Source organism: Hevea brasiliensis, chromosome 9 (genome assembly GCF_030052815.1).
Source record: "Hevea brasiliensis isolate MT/VB/25A 57/8 chromosome 9, ASM3005281v1, whole genome shotgun sequence".
Classification (NCBI taxonomy): domain Eukaryota; kingdom Viridiplantae; phylum Streptophyta; class Magnoliopsida; order Malpighiales; family Euphorbiaceae; genus Hevea; species Hevea brasiliensis.
Genome location: NC_079501.1, coordinates 4,792,181 through 4,817,243, shown reverse-complemented (window position 1 = coordinate 4,817,243; position 25,063 = coordinate 4,792,181). Strand labels below are relative to the sequence as shown.

The 25,063-nt window shown below is 31.3% G+C and overlaps 4 protein-coding genes across 8 annotated transcripts; all 4 read left to right on the top strand.

Moving 5' to 3' along the window:
- The first annotated feature begins 7,775 nt into the window (after positions 1-7,775).
- LOC110672477 (uncharacterized) lies at positions 7,776-10,809 on the top strand. The gene is made up of 5 exons (XM_021835273.2): positions 7,776-8,023; positions 8,106-8,285; positions 8,365-8,624; positions 9,107-10,096; positions 10,190-10,809. The coding sequence occupies exons 1-5, from the start codon at positions 7,852-7,854 to the stop codon at positions 10,322-10,324; spliced, it is 1,737 nt and encodes a 578-aa protein (XP_021690965.2). The 5' UTR covers positions 7,776-7,851; the 3' UTR covers positions 10,325-10,809.
- Positions 10,810-13,902: 3,093 nt separating this feature from the next.
- Positions 13,903-16,171, top strand: LOC110672488 (NAC domain-containing protein 71). Its single transcript, XM_021835283.2, has 5 exons — positions 13,903-14,219; positions 14,326-14,502; positions 14,591-14,856; positions 15,079-15,639; positions 15,739-16,171. The coding sequence occupies exons 1-5, from the start codon at positions 14,198-14,200 to the stop codon at positions 15,934-15,936; spliced, it is 1,224 nt and encodes a 407-aa protein (XP_021690975.2). The 5' UTR covers positions 13,903-14,197; the 3' UTR covers positions 15,937-16,171.
- Positions 16,172-16,768: 597 nt separating this feature from the next.
- LOC110672495 (NAC domain-containing protein 96) lies at positions 16,769-19,370 on the top strand. Of its 4 annotated transcripts, none has more exons than XM_058152527.1 (5): positions 16,769-17,065; positions 17,159-17,332; positions 17,410-17,669; positions 18,054-18,599; positions 18,775-19,370. In XM_058152527.1, exons 2-5 carry the CDS (start codon positions 17,161-17,163, stop codon positions 18,934-18,936), a joined length of 1,140 nt encoding a protein of 379 aa, XP_058008510.1. In that variant the 5' UTR covers positions 16,769-17,065; positions 17,159-17,160; the 3' UTR covers positions 18,937-19,370. The 4 variants fall into 4 exon arrangements, with proteins under 4 accessions (XP_058008510.1, XP_058008507.1, XP_058008508.1 ...); XM_058152524.1 differs by having other exon boundaries at positions 16,771-17,065; positions 18,027-18,599; XM_058152525.1 differs by having other exon boundaries at positions 16,771-17,090; positions 18,027-18,599.
- Positions 19,371-21,984: 2,614 nt separating this feature from the next.
- On the top strand, positions 21,985-23,618 carry LOC110672515 (protein NTM1-like 9). Of its 2 annotated transcripts, XM_021835316.2 has the most exons (5): positions 21,988-22,283; positions 22,388-22,559; positions 22,652-22,917; positions 22,997-23,125; positions 23,210-23,618. In XM_021835316.2, exons 2-5 carry the CDS (start codon positions 22,412-22,414, stop codon positions 23,312-23,314), a joined length of 648 nt encoding a protein of 215 aa, XP_021691008.2. In that variant the 5' UTR covers positions 21,988-22,283; positions 22,388-22,411; the 3' UTR covers positions 23,315-23,618. The 2 variants fall into 2 exon arrangements, with proteins under 2 accessions (XP_058008506.1, XP_021691008.2); XM_058152523.1 differs by having other exon boundaries at positions 21,985-22,559.
- The last annotated feature ends 1,445 nt before the right edge of the window (positions 23,619-25,063 follow it).

The window sequence follows — 25,063 nt, the reverse complement described above, 5'->3', positions numbered from 1 at the left end:
TTAGAACAAACAGATATGTTGATTTTTATTAGATTAAAATGTTTACTGTTGTAAAATCCCTAATTATAAAGAAGAAAGAGGATAATGGAAATTCTTTTAAATCCTCCTTCAAACAACCAATGTCAGTACTCAAAATAATTTTTCTTTCCCCATCTATCTTCAATTTCATTTACGCTTTGTTTGGATCTTAATTGTGCAGGGGAATTGGAGAAAATTTATATAAGGGAAATGAAGAGAAAAGAAAAATAAATTTTAGTTAATTTATTTTGTTTCAATAGATTATTATTATAATATAAGCAATAGAGGAAATTAATAGAGATATATAAAATTATTCTTGGAGCTCTCGTTTAAAATTAATAGGGAGTTTAAGTTTTTAGGTTGAATGATTCATTGACAGAAATAATTATTATATTTTTTTTTTCCTTAGAAGGATATTTAATTATTTTACTATAAATTACACCTATTTCTTTTCATTTTCCACTAATTTAAAGTTGAAAAGGAATGTTATAAATTAATTATGAAGGAATTGAGAAATAAAATTTCTCTTCCTATCTTTGTTCTATTGATGTCTAAAAAAAATTACGAGAACTCAAATTCTATGTTTTTCTATTTTCTTCACTTCCTCTCATTTCCAGGTGACTGCACTTTCATGGGGTTTAAATCAGTGTCTTCACTTTCATCCTGGTAGAGTTTCAGCTTCAGTCGCCACAAAAGAGAAGCCGTCAACGGCACCAAAAACAGTCTTGCAACCAATTAAAGAAAGCCTTGGCACCGTCAACTTGCCAATCTCCAAGTAGCTATCCAATCGGATTCTCCTTCTTGCTTGCAATAAGCAATTTTAATCTAATTAAAAATTACATTTTTCCTAATTTCTTTATGTTTTTCTGACATCTCATCTACGAACGTCAAAAGTTAGCCAAGCAAAGAGCTTAGGAATAAATTAATTGGTAAAAAAAAGTTCAATAAGAACTTAGATTTCTAGAGTAAATAAAAAAAATTTGAGTTTATTAAAAAAAAAAAAAAAAGAAGTAGAATGCAGCTTCCTTCCCTTGTGAAGCTGCGAAAGATACTGTTACCGCCATAGCCAATTCCCAACAAGTTTTGTAATCAACAATGGCACGCGTATGTAACTAGTTGGTAGAGTAGAATCCAGAATTTGTAAACGAGAAATAACTATATAAATATTTTAGCGATTTTTCTAATAGATATAAATATATATTTATTAAAGTTCATTTAATGTATTTTTGCATTCACTAAAATTGATTTAATGCACTCTAATAGTATAAAAGAATATAATCATAATGATAAATTTATTTTCTTTTTTGTATTAGTGAAATACATTTATAATTAATACATTGAAATTCTATGGATATTAAAAGAAATAAATATTTTAGATATCCCTTGTAAATATAAAATGTAAGCTAATAAATGTTAGATGATCTCCGTACTAGGTTTACTATGAAAAATTATACAATAAAATCAATATATGTACAACGGTTTCATTGTGATCATTAATTGTAGTGAGTCTCACGTAAGTTTCACAATCATTAATTATTATTATTATAATTAAACTGTTGTATGTATAACGTTGTACTAAATAAAAATTCGTGCACCATGGTTTTGTACAAGACTCTTGCCCTGGGTATTGTAGAGTTCACTTGTTTATTTCACTCACTTACTACTCCTTCATTTTGGTTAGCTAGACTTCTTTTGTCGATGATTGTGTTGGGTGAAATGCTCTTCCACAAGGCTAGATCAAGATTAATTTTGTCACGACCCAACCTATGGGCAGGACCGGCACTAGAACCTGAGTCAGCCTAAAGCCCCCGAGGCCCGTAGTAAGTCTAACTATTCCTCAACCCAACTCTGAGGCCCATTTGGGCCCAATTTCAAGAATTCAACCAGACAGAGTCCGGCCATAAAATGGACCTTTCAACGAAGAGTTTTTGACTCACCCGACCTGTAAACACAATATATAATTAATTGGGGAGCTCAGCTCACCCTCCACATACTCAAATGTCATAAAAATAAATGGGAGCTCAGCTCCCTCATCTAGTCCAACAAACATGCATATAATAATAGGTTTACAGGTCCAACATGTTAATTATATTACAGACCCAAATCAAATAAATATTTCTAACACATGCAGAAATCTAGAAGTTAACAGAATTATACAAACATGAATAGACAACCTGCGAAGGAGAAAAGCAGGTTAATCATAACAATAATCCACCTGTAGCCTGGAAAAATATTGAACAGGAGTGAGCGTTCAACTCAGAGAGTAAAATATCAATTTTAACCATAATCTCTATAACTATCTAAAGCTAATGCACCCTGTAGAGTGAAATGTAACATCGGTAATATTTTCACATCATAACAGCAAAAAGGTAATTTGGAGCACTCACACACCCGATAATGTCAAACAATACATATATGGGAGCTGATCCCCTATACAGCCCTCTTAATCCAAAATGTGCCACCGAAGAACTCAAGCTCGAACTTTCGCTTAATAAACCAAATCGGGGTCCCAGCGAAGAACTCAAGCCGTGTTTACCCCGAAGGACCGGGTCCCAATGAAGATTTAAAGCTGTGTCTACCCGTCCTGTCCATAGCCAACACCACATCACCCGCACGCCAACGCACGCACACTGCTCCAAATTACCACAACAACATCCATGGCACTTTAACAGTTGTGAATGCAACATAAAACGTACCTAGAGTTTAACTACATAGATATATACATATAAGTGATGCATGGGCATGCTTGAACATATAATAATATCGAAATTACAATTAAAATTAATATTTTTCTCACAGACTCAACCGAAGTCACTGTGGCGGTTGGGCGGAAGAGGAAGGCTGTCTTGGCTCACCTGACAATTTTATTATAATCATTTAATACAATTGACTCAATACAAACCAAGAAAAGATCAAATACGTCCTAAGTCGTGTCGAAAATTCGGCAGAATCTCCCCTATACTTAGGACCTACCCAACCTGCAAAAAGGCTTACAACACACTTCTATATCCATAAATCATATATCCACAGCTCAATCACATCACACAGCCCCTCCTGGGCCCATCCAAACAGTCATCAATCACACGATGTAAAATTACAGTTTAGTCCTTATAATTGACCCCTTTTGCAAAAACTACCCAAATGAGTTCTAAAAATTCTAAAACTTTGTCCCGTAGTCCTTAGCAATATTACTAAGTTAATGCAAAAAGAATCATAATTTTTTGAGCTACCACGAATATTTTATGAATTTTTAATCCAATTCAAGCACTAGAAAATTACGAAAAAGCAAGGTTCGGGTTTACCTATATCGATTCCGACTCAGGGGACGCCCTCGGGACATCTGACAATGGTGGCGTAGCCAAATTCTCGATCTAATTCCAAGACTTTTTCGGTAGCCGGTCTGTCTGGCCGGAAATTCACAGACTCAGGCAACCGTCGAATTTCCGTGAATTGAAGGTACCTACAAGAAGCCCACAATACGGAGGTTAGTATATAATTTTTATGGAATTTTCTAAGCTCATTTAATGCTCGAAAAAATACTACGAAATTTCGTGGGACCCACCGAAAAATGGTGTCAGAAAATTTTGAAATTTATATTGTCGCAAAGCTCTCGACTAGTGGAGCGCTCTGGTACTCTCGGTTTTCTCGTGGGGTTCACGGTTTGCGAGAAATCTAGCCCAAAAGTAGAAATGAGCTAAAACTTCCCGGACAAAAATTGGACAAACTGCTGGATGGATTTTGGTGTTCTTAGTGTCTATGGAAAGCTCTTGAGGTGTAGATGGTGTTTGACACAAGACTCGACCCAATTGGTGGCTTCATTTGCCAGATTTTTGGCCGGAAAGCCGAAATGGCGCGCTACGCGTCGCACCTCTTTGCGCGTCGTTTTCGGCCACCTGGAAGGCCGGCCGGCGGTGGGGGAAGGCTGGAGAGGCGCGCCGGCAAGGTGAGGAGGGCTGGGTGGCGGCGGCGCGACCTGGGGAGGAGGGAGGAGAGAGAAAACGGGAGAGAGAGGAAGGAGGGTCGGGACGAGCAGGGAAGAGAAGAAAAGAAGGAGGGAAGCTGGTCCGATTCGACCGATCCGATCCGGTTCGGTTCGATTCAGGATACAAAATTTTAAATTTTTACTCTGCCTTGGGACCGAAAATGAGACCCAAAAATTCTGAAAAAATTCTAGAAAACTCAGAAAAATTCGTAGAATCAAAATATATTTTTAGTTTTACGACGTGGTCTTTAAATTAATTTTTAAAAATCATCAAAGTTTTATATTTTCGAGAAATCAAACCCGATTTTGAAAATCAGAAAAATTTCAAATAATTTCCTAAAATTTAAATAAAATAAAATATTAATATTACTCAAAAACTAATAAATTTAAAAATTTGGGGTGTTATAAATTTTCATGCTAGAATGGATAAAGGCAAAGTAAGGATCTTATTGCAATCATCATCAAAGACCATAACTAGAATCTAATGGCGCGGAGCTTCAAATTTATTCCAGAAATCTATTCTCCCCTCATTCTTAAGGCCTTGGCATGTCGAGAGGCTGCATTACTTGCAAAATTGAAAGGTTTCGATAGTATTATCTTAGAAGGTAACTCTGACATTGTCATTCAAGCACTCAATGGTGGATCTTGCCCTCTGATTATCCAATATATTATAGATGATATTCGAGTTTTTTTTTTTTTGGAAGATAGTTATAGATTGCATTTAAAAGGGAGAGCTATTACAATATAAGAGAGTTATTACAAATATGAGTCTATAGACAAACAAATATAATAACATGAGGCCTAGCAGAAACTAAGCCAAACAAGAAGAGAAGCCATAAACGACCCATAACCACCAAATCCCTACTCAATGCAAAGGCCCAAAACCTAGTTAAGAGAACCCAAGGACTTGGTGGATTCAACCTGCATAGACCTAGAAGAAGGAAAGGAAGTAGATGTTCAGCCACCAGCAATGCCGAAACCATTACCAATGCATGGGATGAAGTCATCGAAGGAGATCTCATACAGAGGAAACCTCAAGCCATATTGCATAAAACAAAACCAACTAGAAAAGCCCCAAAGTAGCTAAAGGGGACCTCAGTAAAAACTAGCAATGCATGCAACAAATGGGAGATGATATCATAATCTACATCAGGCAAAGCATGCTTCAAATAAGGAGGAACTAGATGCTAGCAAATGCATCGGTAACGTCCTCGAAGATGCCTAGCTTTTCAGAACCAATGTAGCAAATCATTCTCCTAAAGCACTTATTGAAAATATATGAGTAAGGGACTACAACCACTAAACCTTAAAGAACCAGCTCTCCCAGTACATTAAAGAAGACAGCAATCAGAACTTGTAAATCCTAAAATAACCCTGTCCACCAACATTGGACCCGCCACAACACACTCAAAATACTATTTACAACTCAGCCCTAGAGGCAAGGAGGGAACCCACTTCACAAGGCTGGAAATAGACCGTTCCTTACCCGAAGGGGCAAAGGACAGCTGCAACTCGGCAAACGGAAGGGACTAAGTGCCTAAAAAACTAAAGACTAAATAAAAAGAAAGATCTCTCTCTCAAACTAGAGAGAAAGAGGTCTTAAAATTAGTTGCACACGCCAAGTGTTAGTTGTCTCTTGTTCATCAATCATCTTTTATCATGTCAAAAGAATTGTAACATGGTTGCCCATGGAATTGCCTATAATATATTGCATAATGTCTACTTTAGATGCAATCACATGACATAGTTCAATTATGTACTTTTTTCCCTGCCTATCTAGAGGTTAATGAATTTCCATCTTTTGACAAAAAATTACTATTTTATCCATCTATTTTTATCTACTATTTAAAGTTTTTATATAGTGATTAAGAAATTAATTAAACTACTTAAATTATAACAGAGTACTTTTTAATTTGATTAAATTATTCTTTATCTCACCTAATTAAAAAAAAATAGAGTTGTTAAAGTGAATTTTAAGAAATATATAAATAATTATTACATTTAAGTAGATAAAAGAATAAAATTAGAAAATAATCAATATTTTTCGACTTTCTCAAAATGGTATATAATTATGGATAAAATAATTTTTAAAGAATGATAAATAAAAGTTGATGAAATTAGTATTTGTTTCTTTAATTTGAAATATAAATATTTTATTTTTAAATTATAAATAATTTATTTAATAAATATTTTTATTTAATATGTATTTAAAAATAAAAATAATTAATTTTAAAAATAAATTAATAATATAAATTATTTAATTTTTATTAAAGTATATTAAAAAATAAAACAAATAAAATTTATTATTTTACTTATATTAATGATTTTTTTAATATTTAAAAATAAAAATAAGTCTATTTTTATAAAATAATGAGAGTATTTACTTGTAGGCTTGAAGCAGCGAAAAGTAAAATCAGGATTAAGAAAGGGAAAATGCATGAAAAACTCCAGATGTTTCCATATGATAGCGAGTTTGAAGCGGCGACCATGTAGCAGAAAAGCGTAAATAACGCGGATAGGAAAGACTGGTGGGAGCTTTTTTTTTTTTTTTTTTTTTTTATCGAAAGATAATTTCATTTCATTGAGCCTTGCCCAAGCAATGAAGAAGATACATATGGAAATACTTAGCAACTTTGTTTCCTTGCCTTTAACAAACAATAAAAAAGTCCAAAAAAATAAAACAATAAAAAAACAACATAGGAAGAGGAGGTTAGCGTGGTAATATATTAAATAATGCCCTTAAAGTTGATAGCTGGTGTGGCCCCTCACACTCTCACGATGCTTGGATAACAGACAGAGCCTCTCCCTTAGTCAACAAGTAGCGATGTATGATGAAAAAATTAAAAAAAAAAAAATTCTATTATAATTTATTTATTAATATATATTTATTTAATAAATATTAAAAGTAAAATTTCTTAATTTTAAAATCATTTAATAATAAATTTTATTTAATAAATTGATATAGCTCATCAATATATATATATATATATAAAATTTAATAATTTAAATTTTTAAATAATTAATAAAATTAATAATATTTAATAATTCAATCATAAAGTTTATTTAATTAATTAAAAACTCATTAAATAGAAAAAAATCTTAATTAAAGATAAATAATTTTAATAAAATTATTAAATATAATAATATTTATAATTATGTATTATAAATAAAAATATAATTTTTAAATTATATTAATAATATTAATATAATTATATAATTAATTTATCATAATTAATTATTATCGTTCATATCTAATAAATCTCTCTAATCTATTTATTTTTTATTTTATAAATTTATATCTTAAAAAATTTTTGTGGATCACAACATAAATTATATAAAAATAAGTCTTTTTTTTTTTTAAGGCAGTATTTGCTTCCAGACTTGAAGCTATGAAAAGTAAAATCAGGATTAAGAAAAGGAAAATGCATGAAAAATTGTGGATGGTTCTATATGATAACGAGTTGAAGTGGTGACCAAGCAGCTAAAAAGTGTAAACATTGGGACAGAGTGGAGGGAGCCGCAATTTACTTTCGCGCGAAATACTTGTGCACCATCCGTCTTTTATCATAATAAATATTTTATTATAAAATTACTAGCATTTTAAACTATATAAAATTTTAAATGAATTTTATTATAATATATTTTTTAGTATATTTATCTTTTTTTTTAGTCTTCATCAACCGGAGTGACGTAAGATGAACAGTGAGGGAGTGAGTGAGCTAGACTACCCCTCCAAGAAGTCGTTACTGACTACATATAAGGGTGAGCACTGACTTTGGTAGACATGATTGGATTGTGAATTTTTTTGTCAGAAATTTCTTTGTATTCATCTCTGTCTCCGTCGATTGAAAATGTTCACCCTTAGTTCTAGAGCTACTGCTTCCTCTTCCGCTAGATTGCAGTCTTCTCTCCTCTCATCTCCTCGGACTCCTCCCTTTTCAGTTCCGACGCTTGTTGTTTTAGGAAGAGGGATGAATAACAACTCCTGCTCCTCCTCTCCCGTTTCCTCCTTCTCCTCCTCCGGTGAGTGCCTTTTTTTTCTTGTACTATTCAAATGTTGTTTTCTCTGTACCCCACTAATTTTCTATTTGTTTTCTTTTAAAAGGCACGACTGGCCCTCCGCCGTTAGTCATACAAAACGTGCGTGTTGGATGGAGATTCCACCCCTCCGATGAAGAACTGGTTGATTATTATTTGAAGCGGAAGAGGCGTGGTGATCCTATAGATGGCATGGACATTGGCGAGGTTGATAAATTATGCGATCATGATCCTAAGGATCTTCCAGGTAACTACTGTTACTCTATAAATTTCTTCTCTTCTTTTCTTTCGCAGTAGACATTTAACGATGATATGTGTTTGTGTAGATCTTTTCAAGAATAAATCTAAGGATAAAGTGTGGTATTTCTTTTGTCTTCGCCTGCATCACAAAAATGGCCTGACTAATAGGAAGGGAAAGGGTGGATACTGGAAATCCACAGGTGACCCTCGCTCGGTCACGGCTGAAGATAGTGATGAGGTAATTGGAAAAAAGAGAACTTTGGTTTTCCATAATCCCGATGCCACTCAATGGGTCATACATGAGTATGAGTACACCGCAGCCGCAGCAATCAACACGCCTACTGAGGTAATTGCGTATGCTCTGTTATATGAGACAGTAACTTTTACTGGTGTGGAAGGAGTTGTTCATTTTGGTGTTCTCTCTGTCTTCTAATATAGGCTCGTGATTTACAAAAATATGCATTTGGAGAATCACCTTGGTGTTTGTTGGAATGAGGCAAAATAAAATCATTCATAATTATTATTTGTGATATAATTGAAATCGGATTTTTAATGCAGTCAATGGGTATAGGAATTGTAATCAGAACCCTTGAACTGAGGTGATGACAAGAATTTTAGCTGATACTGACTCATGTTGGTTTTATTATTTTCTTGAGATTTTGGTGATAGAAATCCCTTACTGCAATTGTGACTTTCCGTTTTGTTCTGTTATTTCTTCAAAGTTTTGATAAAATAGACGCTTGCAGCATTTAGACATTTGTTTTTTTGCTGATCTAAGGCTTGATATGGAATTTCACGTGGTTAACTTCTTGCTATGTGTTTGTGCAGGACAATTATGTTCTTTGTAAATTAAAGATAAAATCAAATAAGAAGGAAAAGGCAAGTAAGAGGTCAAAGAAAGCTGAACCAGATTGCAGAACAAGGCCTAAAAAGAAGGCAAGAAAATGTGAATCAGACAGTAATTTGACTTCTGCTTCCGCTTCTACTTCCAAAAATAAAAAGTTGGAGGAGACGTTTGCTAATTCAGCCTATGGTGAAGGTGAACCATGCAACGGTACGATTTTGGATTTAGAAAATCAAAATCTAAGTATGGCTACTATCTCAACCTGTAACAAAGGTGAGACAAGCTGCCCGATGGCTTCTAATTTTCAGATTCATTCTTACAATAAAGCTGTTGTTTCAACTTGTAATAAAGGTGAAACAAGTTGCCCAATGGCTTCCTATTTGGAATATCGTAGTCCAAATGAGATGACTGTTATGTCATCACACAAGAAAGTTGAACCAAGTAGCCAAAGAGCTTCTGGTTTAGAAAACCAAAGTCCATATGAGATAACTACTCTTTCAACCAATAACAAAGGTGAAACAAGTTGTTTTAGGACTTGTGATGTTGGAAATCATAACTCAAATGTTTTTGAGAAAGTAACACCAAGTTACCGTGTTACTTTGGATTTTCAAAAGCAAAATCCTAGTAAAATCTTGGACATATCAACCTCCATAGAAGGTGAACAGTGTCCTCTGTTGGAAACACCTTCTGATTTTGAATATCAAAATCAATATAGGAAGATTGATGTGTCAGTCAATGAAGATCGTAGGAGTCCGTCAATGGCTTCTAATGCTAGAGAAACTAAATCTCAAGAAGTGACAAGTCAATATAAGAAGACGAATATGCCATTCCTTGAAGATTATCGAGGTTCCTCGATGGCTTCTAACATCCAAGACGACGTGTATCGAGAAGGGCAAAGCCAATGTAACATAGAGATTCCAACCTCTAAAGATGATGATCTGTGGAGACTTTTTGGGGTAGATAAATTTCCTAAGGTGAGAAATGGTAATGCCTGATGGACAGTTCTGACTTCTATTCATGTGAAGCATAAGAAGCAGATTCTGAACTTATGTTTATTTTTTCTGCAGATATGCCCTCAACTTGTGGACCAGCTTATAGCAAAATTTGGCCCACAAGACAGCCTCAACTCTCCACCACAGCCACCTATTTGCGTCAATGAAAGCCTCAATAGCAATGGCATGGGTACCTCCGTGCCTGTTTGAATAGGATATGTTCCTATTAGGTTCCTGTTTGGGAACTAAACAACCTACTGCTAGAAACGGACTGAGCTTTTGAGTATAGTTTATGTATTTCGAAACAAGTTTATGTATTTCGAAACAAGGTATGTCCCTCTGCTTCGTATTAAATGTGTCGGAAAGAATTAGTGTAGAAACCAAACAGTACTAGTTGTTTGGTTCCCACGTCAACGGTTGATCTACACGTTGGTTGGGCTTATGATAGATGTGCTGAGTTGGACTCAGATTTAGTAACTGCAGCTTTTAGCTGCAATCCATCATTACATGGCCTTTAGCCTCCTTAGTCTATGGGCTATGTTCATGCAAAAATGTTACCATGACTTCCTCTGGAGTTATGATTAGACTATTGTCTTCTGTTCGGAATATTTGTACAAGAAGTGTTATTTAACTTCTTTTTATGGTTCTGTTACTTATTTATGAATGTATAACAGCTTGTATTTTCCGAGTACCTACCTCTGTATTGTTGTGAAAATGTTGAATAAAATGTTCAGCTTCACTGAAAATTCAATTTGCCCTGTCTTATACTTTTCAGGCATTGGTTTACCAATGCATTATTAACTATAGAAATGGGGTGATTTTTAATTTTATTAGTGATAGTGAAGAATGATTAAAATTTCTTTATATCTGTATAATGCTGGTAGACTGGCAACTTTCTCTTGATATGGTTAGATGTTGCTGTAGAATGATGGGTTTGCAGCCTCTTATAAATATTTTCCAGAGTGAAGTGCATCTATTGTGGCAGTCCAGTGGATTTGTTTGGACTTGTGTCCAGGATTGTCCACTCTTATTCATGTGTTGTTTGAAGATGAAAACTGTATAGTCCAATGACAGAATAGATTGGCTTCAGCCAGCAATGAAGAGATGTTTATTAATTACTACTACTAATCACAGTATTCCATATATGCATTAGCCTTTTTACAAATTTTTATGGTTTCAAAGGGCTAAAATTTAAAAAATGTCTATCAAAATCATTAAAAACTTATATGTGATATTCATATTAAACAATAAATATAGAAAAAGAAAGGTATCACATATGTAAAAGTTTAATAAAAGAAACATAATATTGGACAATGTAAAAATAGTCAAATTTATGAAAGGCAAAAATTATACAAGTATATAACTAATGAAAGTAATTTTTCTTCTCTTTTTTGTTGGATTGGGGTTAGGGGTGGAGAATGGAGTGAAAGAGGGCCAAATTTGGGGGGAATTGAGAAAAAAAAAAAAAGTAAAAAATTATTAATTTTTCGCTGCCGTTCCCTTTATATTCTCTTCGCTGCCCACACCAATGGATAAATAATTTTGTGAATTTTTTAATGTAGTGAAATTTCTTGAACTGAGATTGTTTAAAATAAAATGTATGCTATTTAATAGAGTTGAAATTATATAATTTTACTTAAATTTTTATCATAAGTGATATTTTGAGTTCTCTCATATTTGTTTAAATGTGATATATTATATTTATATAATTTTAATTTTTAAATCTAAAATAATGGTTAAATTTTTATTCAAAATATAAATTTTAATTTTTTTTTCAGAGTCATATCTTCCCTTAGTAGGATTTTATTTTATTTTTTTATAATATTTTATAAATTTTTAATAATTTAAAATAAAATAAGGACAATTAACTTTTTTTATCAAAAATTTTAAATATTTAAATATAAAAAATAATCTTCTATTAATAAAATTTCACAATATAACTTATTACTGATGACTTATTCCTTTATTAAAATTATTAAAGTTTGATATTTTATTACTATTAACCATTTCTCCTATTTCTTTTAAAGAACAAAATTTTTAAAATTAAAAGCTTTGAATCTAAAAATATAATTTACTCTACGAAAATGTAGTATAAAATTACACTTTTTTTATTATTTATTTATTTATTTTTGCATCGCTATCCTTATTCTATGTTTAGGAATATTCCAGATTGTTGTAGAAGCAGACGGCAAACTTGGGAAGCAAGTTGAAGTGATGGTCAATTTTATTGCCAGAAATCGAATATAAAATGAAAATTCTACTTAGCCGCGGAGTCCAACACGTAGAAAGACCGATTTGCACTCCAATCTAACCTATTTAACAACTTCTCATGGAAGTAGTGACGTCACAACTTCTTAGCCAAGTAGGAATTAAAAATCCTCGTCCGGGATGTCTAATCTTACTCTAGCGGAGAAGTCTCGGTCCTGTCCCCAAAATTCTTCTAGGGTAGAAATGGGAGAGTGATTTTAATAGAGATAGCGATGAATAAAGTATTCGTGCTTATCTGAATTTAAATTTAATTAATATTTATAATATTTAAATTTATTTTAAATTTAATTAAAATTTATTTTTAATTATTTAAATTTATTTTTAATTTAATTATTATTATTATTTAAATAATTTAAATTTATTTAATTTTATATATTAAAATTAATAATTTGTATAAAAAATTATTTTTATTAATAATTTTTATTTTAAAATTTTAATAATTTTATGAAATATTTAAAATTTATTTTATTTAAAATAAAATATATAAAATTTATAATATTATTATAAAAATATATAATTTACATTTAATTAAATATTTATATAAATAAATTTAAATAACAAATACTCATCATGTAAAATTTAAATTCAAACTTATTATAAACATTATTTTTTAAATTTAAATCCATTTTAAATTCACTTATATATTATTAAAGTCCGTCTCATGAGATTTCAATGAAATCAAATATCCATAAAAATTTAATCTATTACTATTTCTAATCCATACATCGTTACTTCTAAATTTTTTGATAAATTATAAAATGGGCATAAAATATTGAGTAATATAAAAAAAAGGATAAATTTTAATTTTTTAAAGTAGGTGATTAATTTAAATTATAATTTTAAATAAAAAATATATATTATATATAATTAATGCAAAATTTATCGAAATAATGATTTACATCATTCTTTCTAACTTATATAAAAATAATTGCAAATCATGCTTTTTTTTTTATAAGCGTCTAAATATTTTAGAGTGTAATATAAAATATTTTATATTTTAGAGTTCCATATTTAAAAAAAATGTAATATAAAATATAATAAACTCTAAATACATAATTATTATTTAAAATCGCTGTATAAATTATTTTTAAAAATTTAATATATCATATTTAATTTTTTTCAGATACTATTTTTAAGTTATAAATTAAGAAGTAATATCTGTTCACTAACGTAAATGTGTGTTTATTTATCTTAATTAATAGAAATTTCTACATATATGTGAGTATAGTACACAATACTATTTAATACTTCCGAGGCATTGAACAATCTCTCTAAAAAAGTTTTTTTTTTTTTTTTTTTTTTTTTTAATGTTAAAAGCTTTGAGTCTAAAAATATAATTTATTCTGCGAATATTCCAGATTGTTGTAGAAGCAGACATCAAACTTGGGAAGCAAGTTGAAGTGATGGTCATTTTTATTGCCTGAAAATAAATATAATGAAAATCTCTACCTCGACGCGGTGTCTAATATGGAGAAAGTTCTGTTTGCCACTCCATTCTACTCTATTTACCAACTTCTCCTGGAAGTAGTGACGTCGCAACTTCTTAGCCAAGTAGGAACAAAAATTCTCGTCGAAGTCATTTCTGCACTTACAAATACTCCCCTCCCTTGTCTGTTTCCCAGCACAAGCATTCCCCTGCTTCCCTCCACCAAAATCAAAATGTTCTCTCTATGTCTTTAGCTAAAGCTCTGCTACATTGCTTCTGCTTCTGCTTCTGCTTCATCTTCCTTCTCTGCTTCGTGTTTTGTCCCAAGACATAAGTGGTCCTTCTCTACAATCAACCAAGCCTTCTTGTGTTCCATTTTAGGAAGAGGAATGAAACGCAACTTCTCTGACTGTGAGTATTTTTTTTTCTTGCTGTGCCGAAACATTAACCTTCCTACTGTTGTTGTTTCTTCTTGACAACTAAGTGCTTTTTTTTTTCTTTTCTTTTTTTGTTGCAGCAATGTCCGTTCCAGCAACACCGGAACAATCCAATCCGGTGGTTGGATATAGATTCCATCCTACGGACTACGAGTTGGTTAATTATTTTTTGAAGAGAAAGATAAATGATTATAATGATAATGACTCACCAATCACGGAGACAAAAGTTTGTGCTGTTGAGCCGTGGGATCTACCCGGTAACCATATATAGCCATACATATCTTCTCCAATCCGTTCTATTATTTTAGTTATGCTATTTGGTTAATGAATGCTGTTTATATGCAGGTTTAGTTCACACTGGTTCAGAGGATCAAGTGTGGTATTTCTTTTGTCCCCGTGATTATAAGTATTCAGGTAGTCGTCGTTCGAATAGAACAACCAAGGCGGGATACTGGAAGCCCACTGGCAAGCCCCGTAAAGTGAAAAATAAGCGAAAGGAAGAGATTGGTACAAAAAGGACTTTGGTTTTCTACTTAAAGGATCATCCTAAACCAAGGAGAACTAAATGGATCATGCACGAATATGATTTATTTGTATCAGATTCCGCCCAGGTAATACAAATTATTCTTTCAAATTTCTTGAATTTTTGCTAATTTAACAACTTGTTTTTGAAGGCTCTGGTTTATTTTGTCTTTAATTCTTATCAAAGTAGAAGAATTTAGCCTATATTTAAGGAAATTTTGGTTTTAGGAAGTTTTGTATCTTGTAGAATTACTTTTCTTTTGCTGTTTTATAATGTTTAACATGATAACATTGTACTTCGACTTGTGCAGGGGAATTTCCTTCTCTGTAAATTGAAGGCAAAGCCAGATGTGAAGGTGGGCAATGGTGAAACAAGTAGCGTTGTATCGCCTTGCGATCTTCAAAATCAAAAGCTAAATGAGATGACAACTAATTCATCTAGTGATGAATGTGAACCGAGTAATTTGTTTTCTGATTTTGAAAATTGTAATCACAACCAGTTGACTACTACCTCAACCTATGACCAAGTTGAGCAGAATGCCCTTGTAGCTTTTGATCATCAAAATCAAAATCTAAATGAGGTGACCAGTGATTCTACTAATTATGAAGGAGAATCACATTACTACTACTTGAGTTCTGATCAAGAAGATCAAAATCAAAATGAGATGGCTGCTATGTCAACCTATGTTAATGGCAACTTAAGTGGCCCAATCACTTTGGTTTTTGGAAGTCAAAATCCAAATAGGAAAACTGATATATCAGCCTCTGAAGAAGGTGAATGGAGTTTCCCTCTACCAACACCTTCTGATACGCTAACTCACTCGACTGCTGCTACGGTAGACAATAATGCAGCAGAGTCTACACCATTAGAGGTAAGAAGAATGCATCTTTACAGGCCGTTTTAAACCTTTTCATTTGGAGTCTTAAGGAGCAAACTCATTAATTATGTTTTAATGTGATTCTTTGTGCAGGTAGACATGCAACAAGATTTTCTTAAGAGTTTGAAAACATTCCTTGAGCTAGATGAAGTAGACAATCCTGGCTCTACACTCTTGTCGCCCATGGGCTACAATGAAAGCGGCTTTTGCACTGGCTTTGATAGGCCTGAGCTAACTGGAGTAGGATCTGAAATAGGATGGGTTAATGAGGCTGTGCCTCTACGTCCTTAAGTTCCTATTAGCTGTTTGCTTCCTTATGAATGTGCAGGTTGATGGCTATTCTGTTAACTTCAACCTGAAATCAAATTCCATTCAAATTTATAATAATTTATAAAGACATTAATAGTATTAGTAAGCGGTATTAGTATTTTGAGGGTTGTATGAAGGCTCAGCAACTCTGTATTGTTTCGATACCGCTATCTGTGTTCGTATTTTTGATATTGCTGAATAAAGTTGCGTTTAAATATATCAATTGTTGCCCCTTTGCTTTTGATTGTGAAATGTGAATGTAAGATTGAAGGATCCAGAACTATTGTATTTCTTGATGGTATTTGAATTCAAGGTTGAGCATTGAGCACTCTATAATCTCCCCATCTCGATTAAAATATGATGGATAAAGTTATGTTCGTTTGGATAACTTGTTGGATCATTGGGTTCTGTTAGATTCGGCCTGATCCCACAAATTCTAATATTATGAATTGTCCTTGACAATGTCGCTTTTTATGAAATTAACTATTTATAAAAAAAATTCAATTAAATTTTGATAAAATTATATTTATATTTTAATTAATTTTTTTATTTTAAATATAAAAATTAATTTTAAAAATTTAATTTAATTAAAATCTTATAAAATTTTAACCTTTTAAACAAGAGAAAACATTGGCATACGTACACTTGTAGTTCGAGAGAGTAATCATTACCAAATCCCAAGGATCAAGAAAAGTTAGGGGTAGGGTCCACTTGCGATAAAGACCAATTTGCCACTATCCAATCAATTCATCGACTTCTTTGCGAATCTAGGAAAATATATCGATAAGAATTTAATTATTTTATTAATTATGAAATGTAGATTCATCTATTTACGAGAGAGAGAATATACACTTCTAAAATACCAAATAAAATCTCACGAATTTATCGCTTCTCTCTTTATTTCGGAAAGTTAAGATTTTGATGCCCAACTCAACTCAACTCATCTAACTCAACTAAGCCTCCGCTGTCTCTGTTCTGCGGCTTCTTTCGCTTCTGCTAGTTCTCCACTATTTCTCTGTTGTCTCTGTTCTGTGGCTTCTTCTGCTTCTGCTAGTTCTCTTCTCTCTTCCATTTACGATTCGACCCATTTCTGCTTCTTATTTTAGACAGAGTAATCGATTACTGATTCTCAACTGGTGACTGCAATATTTTAATTCCAAAACATTAATCTCCTATTTGCCTAATTGCTTTTTCTTGTGTACAGTTATGGCAAGTTCAGTACAGCCAAAACGATCAAATCCGGTTGGATATAGATTTCATCCAACTGATCAAGAACTGGTTGGGTATTTTCTGAATCGAAAGATTCTTAATCCTGATGATGACGAGATGCCAATTGCTGAGCTCAAAGTATGTGATTATGAACCTTGGAATCTTCCTGGTAACCATTCATATCTTCTCCATTTTTTTTTCTGCCATAGTATCATATTAATGAAGATTATTACTATTCATGTGCAGATAAATCCAAGATAAAATCAAATGATCAAGTGTGCTATTATTTCTTTTGTCCCCGTGATTATAAGTATGCAAGTAGCCGGCGGTCCAACAGGACTACCAAGGCTGGGTATTGGAAACCCACCGGTAAGCTGCGCAAAGTGAAAGGTGTTTGTTCAAAGAAGCCTATCGGCACAAAGAGGTCTTTGGTTTTCTATAAAAAAGAACATTCGAAACGGATCAGGACTAAATGGATCATGCACGAGTATGAACTCATTCCACAGGTAAATGCTAAACTTTCGCAGATTGTATGCTATAACTCAAGAATTTGTACTCCAAGCAACTAGTCTGTTTTTTGCTTGTTGGATGCGTTTGGGAAATCATATGATTGCTAATTTGTAGTTTGTTAAAGTGTTCCGGATTTTGACCTCGCCAATGCGTTTATCATGAATGAAAAGTATATGGTGATACCCTTGCTTATTCTGAAGTTATATGATATGACTACGAATGTGATTGAAGAATTTGGGCTAGATTTAGTGAAATTCTCGTTTTGTGAGGTTTGATTGGTTATAGCTTTTTGAAATTTGCTTTTAATTTGGTGATTACATTGAATTTATTGATTTGTGCTCCAACATGTGTAGGGGAATTTCCTTGTCTGTAAATTGAAGGGAAAGTCAGAGGGAAGCAGAAGTAAAGGTGAACCGAAACTATTGGCTTACGCTTCAGCTTCTGAAAGTGTGATTACAGTTAATTCATCTTGTGGTGAATGTGATCCAAGCGACCACATGGGTTCCGACATGGAAGATCATAATCTGGATGAGATGACTCCTATATCAACCTATGACCGAGGTGAACAGAATCACTTAATGGCTCTTGATTTTGGAAATCCAAATCAAAGTGAGGTGATTACCAATTCTGCTTGTGATGAAAGTGAACTAGGCTACGATTTGGCTTCTGAACCTGAGGATCAAAATCCAAATGAGATGACTGCTATGTCAACCAACGAGAGATGTAAAGTTAACTGCCGAGTGATTTCTGATACTGAAAATCAAAATGCAGATAAGAAAAGTGATATATTAGTATCTGAACAAGTTGAATGGAGTCCCCTTGCAACAACACCTGATTGTAGAAATCAAAATCCACTTGAGAAGACCAATGTGTCAACATCCTGTTCTGGTTTAGAAATTAATGCAGCAGAAGCTGCATTTTCTGAGGTAAGAAGTAGCATGCCTCACATGTTATTAATTTTTCTAGCGGTGCATGAGAAGCAAACTCAGTAATAGAGATAAAATTATTATTGGAGCTCACGCTTGAGTTTCTTAGGTTGAGTGTTTTCTTGTTACTCAAGACTATTGCATGCTCTTAATATGATTCTTTCTGTGGGTACAGTGTCCACCGACTTTTTTCGATCAGATGAAAGCATTAATTGAGCCAAAAGATTGTCTCAACTCTGCACTTTTCTCGCCTACAAGGATTGAGGAAAGCCTCTCTCACACCAGCTTTAGTACCTTTCTGCCTAGTGGAACAAGTTCTGAATTAGGAACTACATGAGAATGTTCCTCTGCCCTATTTGGCAATCTGTGACAAAGTATTTAAACTGAAAACTCCAAATAGCTTATAGTGCTCTGCATGTTTGATTGCACATGTTTATAAAGGGTCTGTACTTTGGTTGGCTTCATGGTAGATGTGGCGGTGCACAATGCAATCCAGGTAAGTAGTTTCAATTGGCTTCCAAAAATCTTCTGCTATTAGCACCCTAGCAATAGGAGTACAATTGTCCTGAATTTCTGATGAGACTGTCGCCATACTTTCGTAAAGATCCTTGTTTGTAATTTGTGTGTAAGTTCTTTGTTTAGTTTATACTTCACATCCTTGTTTGTTATTGGTTAGAATTTAGTTACCATGGGATGCAGCTTTTGCTGGCTTGGCTTTGATTTGATACCTGTGTGTCTATTTTTATAGTGAATTAAGTTCCCTTTAAGATACTGATTTGCCTCTTTTTTAATGTTTGTTCCAATTCATTGCAGCGCACTAATGCCAAGCAGTCTCGTGCTATTTTTTATCTATTTCATAATTTCAGAATATTTTTAGTGCAAAAGTTTTTTCCTCTTTATTTTATATATATAATAATAATTATATATAGGATAAAGGTCATTTTTGCCCTAAACTTTTTGTCCATTCCAATTTTATCCATTTTTAAGTTTGTCTCAATTTACTCGCACTTTTTGATTTAAGCGCAAATTAGCCCTCCCCTATAGAAGTAGTGTATGAGTTATTTTTTAAATATTTTTAATATTAATTTATAAAAAATTGAGTTAATTATTTCCATAGAATGAGAGCTAATTTGAGCTTAAATTTAAACATTTGAGTTAATTGGCCTAAAAGCTTAAAAATGGACAAAATTAAACATGGACAAAAATTCAGGTTTAAAAATGAACTTTCTTCCATTATGTATAAGGGGTAAAACATGGAATTGAATTAAATTGAGGAATTGATTTCATTTTTATAATGTCAAAAAAATTTAAAGGAATGCTATTATATAATTTATACTATATATTTATATATTATCTCTATCTTACAAAAGTTATTCACCAATTCTTTTTTAGGTTTTTCAAAATATGTAAATGAATATGAATCATTTTCACAAAGTAAAAAAATTTAGAGTGGGCTTTCCATTTTACTCATTATTAATTATTATTATATAATAAAATGTGATATTAATTTTAACTTTGTGTATTTTCAAGATAAATAAATTTAAGAATGATGCCATTTTTTTTTAAATAATGAGAAGTATAAAAATGGTTTAAAAAAAAAAAAAAGGAAGAAGTACAAAAATGAAAATTTTTTCTCTATCCTTTTTTTTAAGTATAATTTATTAATGAATTATAACTTTATATATTTTCAAGTAAAAAATTTTAAATAAAGAAAAATATGTCGATTTTTTAAAAAATTAATGAGACTATAAAAAAAGTGAAATAAAAAATGAGTTAATATAGTATTAATTATATTTTTTAAAATTATATAAAAATAAAAAGGTGGTTGGGTTAACAAGTCCCTCTTTGACATTTCCTTTTTTTAGTAGATCCTCTTTGACATAATTATTATCATTCTAATTAAGGAAAAAATTTTACATAAATATAGACTTATTTTTATTTTTCATAATTTAATAAAATATAATTAAAATAATAAAATTTATTATTTAATTTTTAATATATTACTTATTTATATTATTTTATTAAAAATTAATTAAGCCATATAGAAAATAATAAATTTTAAAATTTCAATGTATATTAAATAAAAGACTATAATAGATATACACTGATATTCTAAAAAAGAAACTAAGTGCCTTAAAATTTAAAGTAAATAAAAAATAAAATAAATCTATCTATTGAGAAAATATTAATTTATTTATATATACTAATTACTTTGATTCAGTTGAGCAATAAGTCAACAACGTCATGCAGATATGTTAGTTGTTTATTTTAGGCATGCAACTATAGGATTATACAGCTGAGATAAAAAAAAAATTATAATTTTTATTTAAATAAAATTATTTAAAAATTATGATATTTTAAAATTCATTTATTTATATATATTTATTTATTATTTATTTATCATTAGAATCTTAAAGGTGTCATATAATTTCTCTAGGCCCTGACTCTCGTATCCCTGTGGCTACACCAGCAAAGGATGATTGTATTTATTAGAGATTTTTAAATCATATATAATATATAAATTTATTCTCTATTAAAAGGTATTTTTATATAATAATTAAAAAAACAATTAAATTATTTAAATTATAATAAAATATATCTTAATTTAATTAAATTATTTATTAAAAATAGTTAAATTACTTTATTTCACTTAATTACATCTAATTAAGGGGAGGTAATAAGATGGAGTGTATGAAATTATAGTAGTAATTATTGTGTTTTGTAGAAATAAAGAGATAAAATTGGAAAAAATTAATTAATATTTCTTAATTTTCTTAAAATGATAAATAATTATGAACAATACAACTTTTAAAAAATATAGATAAAAAAGGATAGATAAAATATAAATTAAAATTAAATGATTTATGTAATTTATTTAATTTAAATTTTTATTAGTCAATCATTTTCAATTTAAAATAAAGATTAGCAAATTTTATTCTTTTTCATTATTTTAAGTATAATTTATTAATTTTTCAAGAATTATTGAAATATAATAGAATTAATTAATATTTTATTGATTTTGTTATTATTTTTTAATAATACAATTACTCAAATGAAATATGTTTTATATAATGTTTTTAATTATTCATGTACACATAATAAATACATTATTTTATAATTTATTTGGCCCCTCAAATGTTACTATCATGTTAGCTTCACCCCTAATTATTTATCGCCAACTAGGTGGGTATCAAACCTTAAACTATTGCAACAAATACATACATTAAAATTTTGAGCTTGTGAATGATCGAGAATGTTCATGGTTCTTCCGAGATTGTGAAGGAAGTTGATGAAGGCAGCCCCAAACTTGGTGAGTAAGTCGTGGGTCTTTTTCCTTTTTGTTAATGTTCCACAGTGGTTTGATCATAGGCTATGAAAGCGAAATATAGTACTCATTAGGGCATAGATACGCGGTTTTGAGTTGAGTTGTCCAAAACAATGGCATTCCAATCCAAGTTATTTGAGGAATTAGCTTCGAAGGTTCTGTTTGAGCTTAAGGGATAAAAAAAAAAAAAATCATTTTTAAATATTATTTTAGATGCTATGAGAAAAGAAGTTAGTGAAGCAACATGCCTATTTATAACAGTTAACTAGATAGAAAATTAACACACACATACACTAGCTAGCTTCTTCTTCTTGAGTCAAGTGTACCCAGCTGCTCTTAATCACCCTGCTCCATTTCTAGTTATTTGCCTCGGCCTCCTCTTCCATTTCCTTTTCAATTCCAAGACTGGTGCATTTCTTTCTTCTCTTTTACTAACATTTTATTGTACGTGTTTACCTTGCAGTTTTGAACAAAAGCGAGTGAAAAGATGGACTCCGGAATTGGCTACAGATTCCATCCAACCGATGAAGAATTGGTGAATCATTACCTGAGGCTGAAGATGCTTGGTTACGATCATGAAGTCCAAGAGATCCCGGACGTTAATGTCTTGGATTTTGAACCTTGGGACTTGCCTCGTAAGCATAGTATTCTGTTTCTGTTTCCTTCATTTATTGGTAATTTCTCCTTGGCCTTGCACAATATTTTATAGCAAGTAATTGCAATGCAGATATCGAGCATCCGGAGGTGGTGATATCTTATAACCCAAATGACCAAGTGTGGTATTTCTTTTGCCCTCGCAAATACAGGAACTCAAATAGTCACAAGGCGAAAAGGACGACGAATGCTGGATACTGGAAGGTCACAAGCAAGGATCGTAAAATCAACGAGAATTGTATAAAAAAGAATTTGGTTTTCTATCAAGGTCGTCATAAAGGGGAGAAGACCAACTGGATCATGCATGAGTACAATCCCACCTTCAACTTCCCAACCCAGGTTCTGATGTCATTTCTAAGTCACTCTAGTTTATACTTCATATTGCAGAGTCTCATACAATATTTCAATACTTGTGTAGAGGGATTTCGTTCTTTGCAAATTGAAGAAGAAGCCAGATGATTCAGATGATATGCCAACCTTGGCAGAAGGTGATCAATCCAGTACCGTGGTGGCTTCTGCTTCCGCTTCTGGAAACAATATAACAGAGGTGAGGAGTAGCACTGTACGTGCTGCTGGTTTTAGTGAAGCTATTTAAGAACTTATGCTCATTTTTTCTGCTTTCTTTTTATAGGAAGACTCTCAGCTACAAGCATATATGGAATCATTTAATGGCATCGATGAAACGGATTTCAATCTTAACTACGCACTGCAGTGGCCGACTTACAATTATAATTAAGAATTTGCACATGTATTTGGAAGGGCGTTGCTGATGCCGCGCGTAGGTAGTTATGGTTCCTTTTCAGCTACGAGAAGCGAAGAATAAGTTCAACTTAATGCAGCATCTGCTATTATATATGTCATATGTGTATCAGAGGTGTACTACGTTGCATGAGATTTTCTGTTAAAAGTTTTATATGTATTTCCTTCCTGTTTGTTTGCTCTATGTAAGCCTACGTGCTTGTTTGTTTGTTCTATGTAAATGTTTGATTGTTCTATGTAAGCGGTAAGCCTATGTTATATATATGGGTTTCCTTGTTCAATTTGGATTGTTTAATGCAATAGTTATAAGCATTGGCAGCACAAGAAGCAGACATATACTCGTTTGGTAATTCAACAAGTTGTAAAATTCAGAAACATTGAGAGGACATTGAACTGTTGCACCCAAACAATCAATGTCCCGAAATGAGAATTGATTATCATTGAAGGGACATGAAAATGATAAATTAATTATAAAATTAATTAATTAAACTAACAAAAGGCAAAAAAAAAAGAATGAATATAATATAATTATTAGTTATATCAGAATATTAAAAAATAATATTTTATTTCTCACAAAAAGTGAACTTTTTGATAATATAGAGTCTAAATTTCATATTATTATAAAAGATGAAGCATGTACACTGGGTGTACCTAAAAATTTTTTATGAGTGTTAATTATTAGATATATTGAGAATATTAAAAAATAATACTTTCTCTTTAAACGAAAAATCCCTTTATAATATAAAAATTAAATTTTATATAATTATGAAAAATAATACACATCTAATAATTTATCCTTTAGTTGTTTCCTTGGAGTTTCAAAAGGACGGGATCCAATTTTGACGATCATCAATGCCGATTTCAGTTATCAGTCATTTTCATTCGGCTTCTTCGTAAAGCCAAGACCTCCATAAAAAGGGAAATTAAAAAAGAATCTCGACGTCCATGGCCCATCCATGTATCTGCAATGCTAATTGCTTCTCCTAGAGGTTGAAATTCTGTTGTTTTATTAGAATAATTTATCTATTCTAAACCAATTTATTTAACCTTTGTTTAAGTGAAAGTTTTATAAAATAATAGTTATGAAAATTTTCAAGATTTCAAAATTTTAAATTTATATTTAAGAGAATTTATGAATTTTTAAAAATAAATTGAAAAATTTTTATTTTTCAATCCGTTAAATTAATGGATTGAAATTATTTTCTCTTTAAAAGAATATTTCATTCATTTTAAATGATTAAAAATTATAAAAAAAAATATTTTGAAAACTTTATTTTACTCGATGTTCTTAAAAGAATTTTAGGAACCGTGGATAACATTTTGGATCGGTCCACCTCATTTGTGGACCAAACTCAATTTGTGGACCAAAAAATACAGTTATAATCTTAATTTCCGACTAATTTCGCATTATTAATTAATTTTAATAAACCATTATATCATCATATAAAAAAAATAATTTTTATTAAATTTAGAAATTGCAAATTGTTTGAATTATTTAAAATTTATGAATCAAAAAAATTTGGATATAATAATTGGTGAAACATTTTTCAACCATTAGCTCATGGTTTTTTTTATATATTTTTCTATTTGTTATTAATTTATTTTTATTTATATTTAACGTTTATAAAAATTAGAAATAAGTTTAAATTTTAAATCAAAATGTTAATTTTATTAAAAAAATATTTTAAAATTACCTTTTGATTTGAAAATTAAATAAATAAAATTT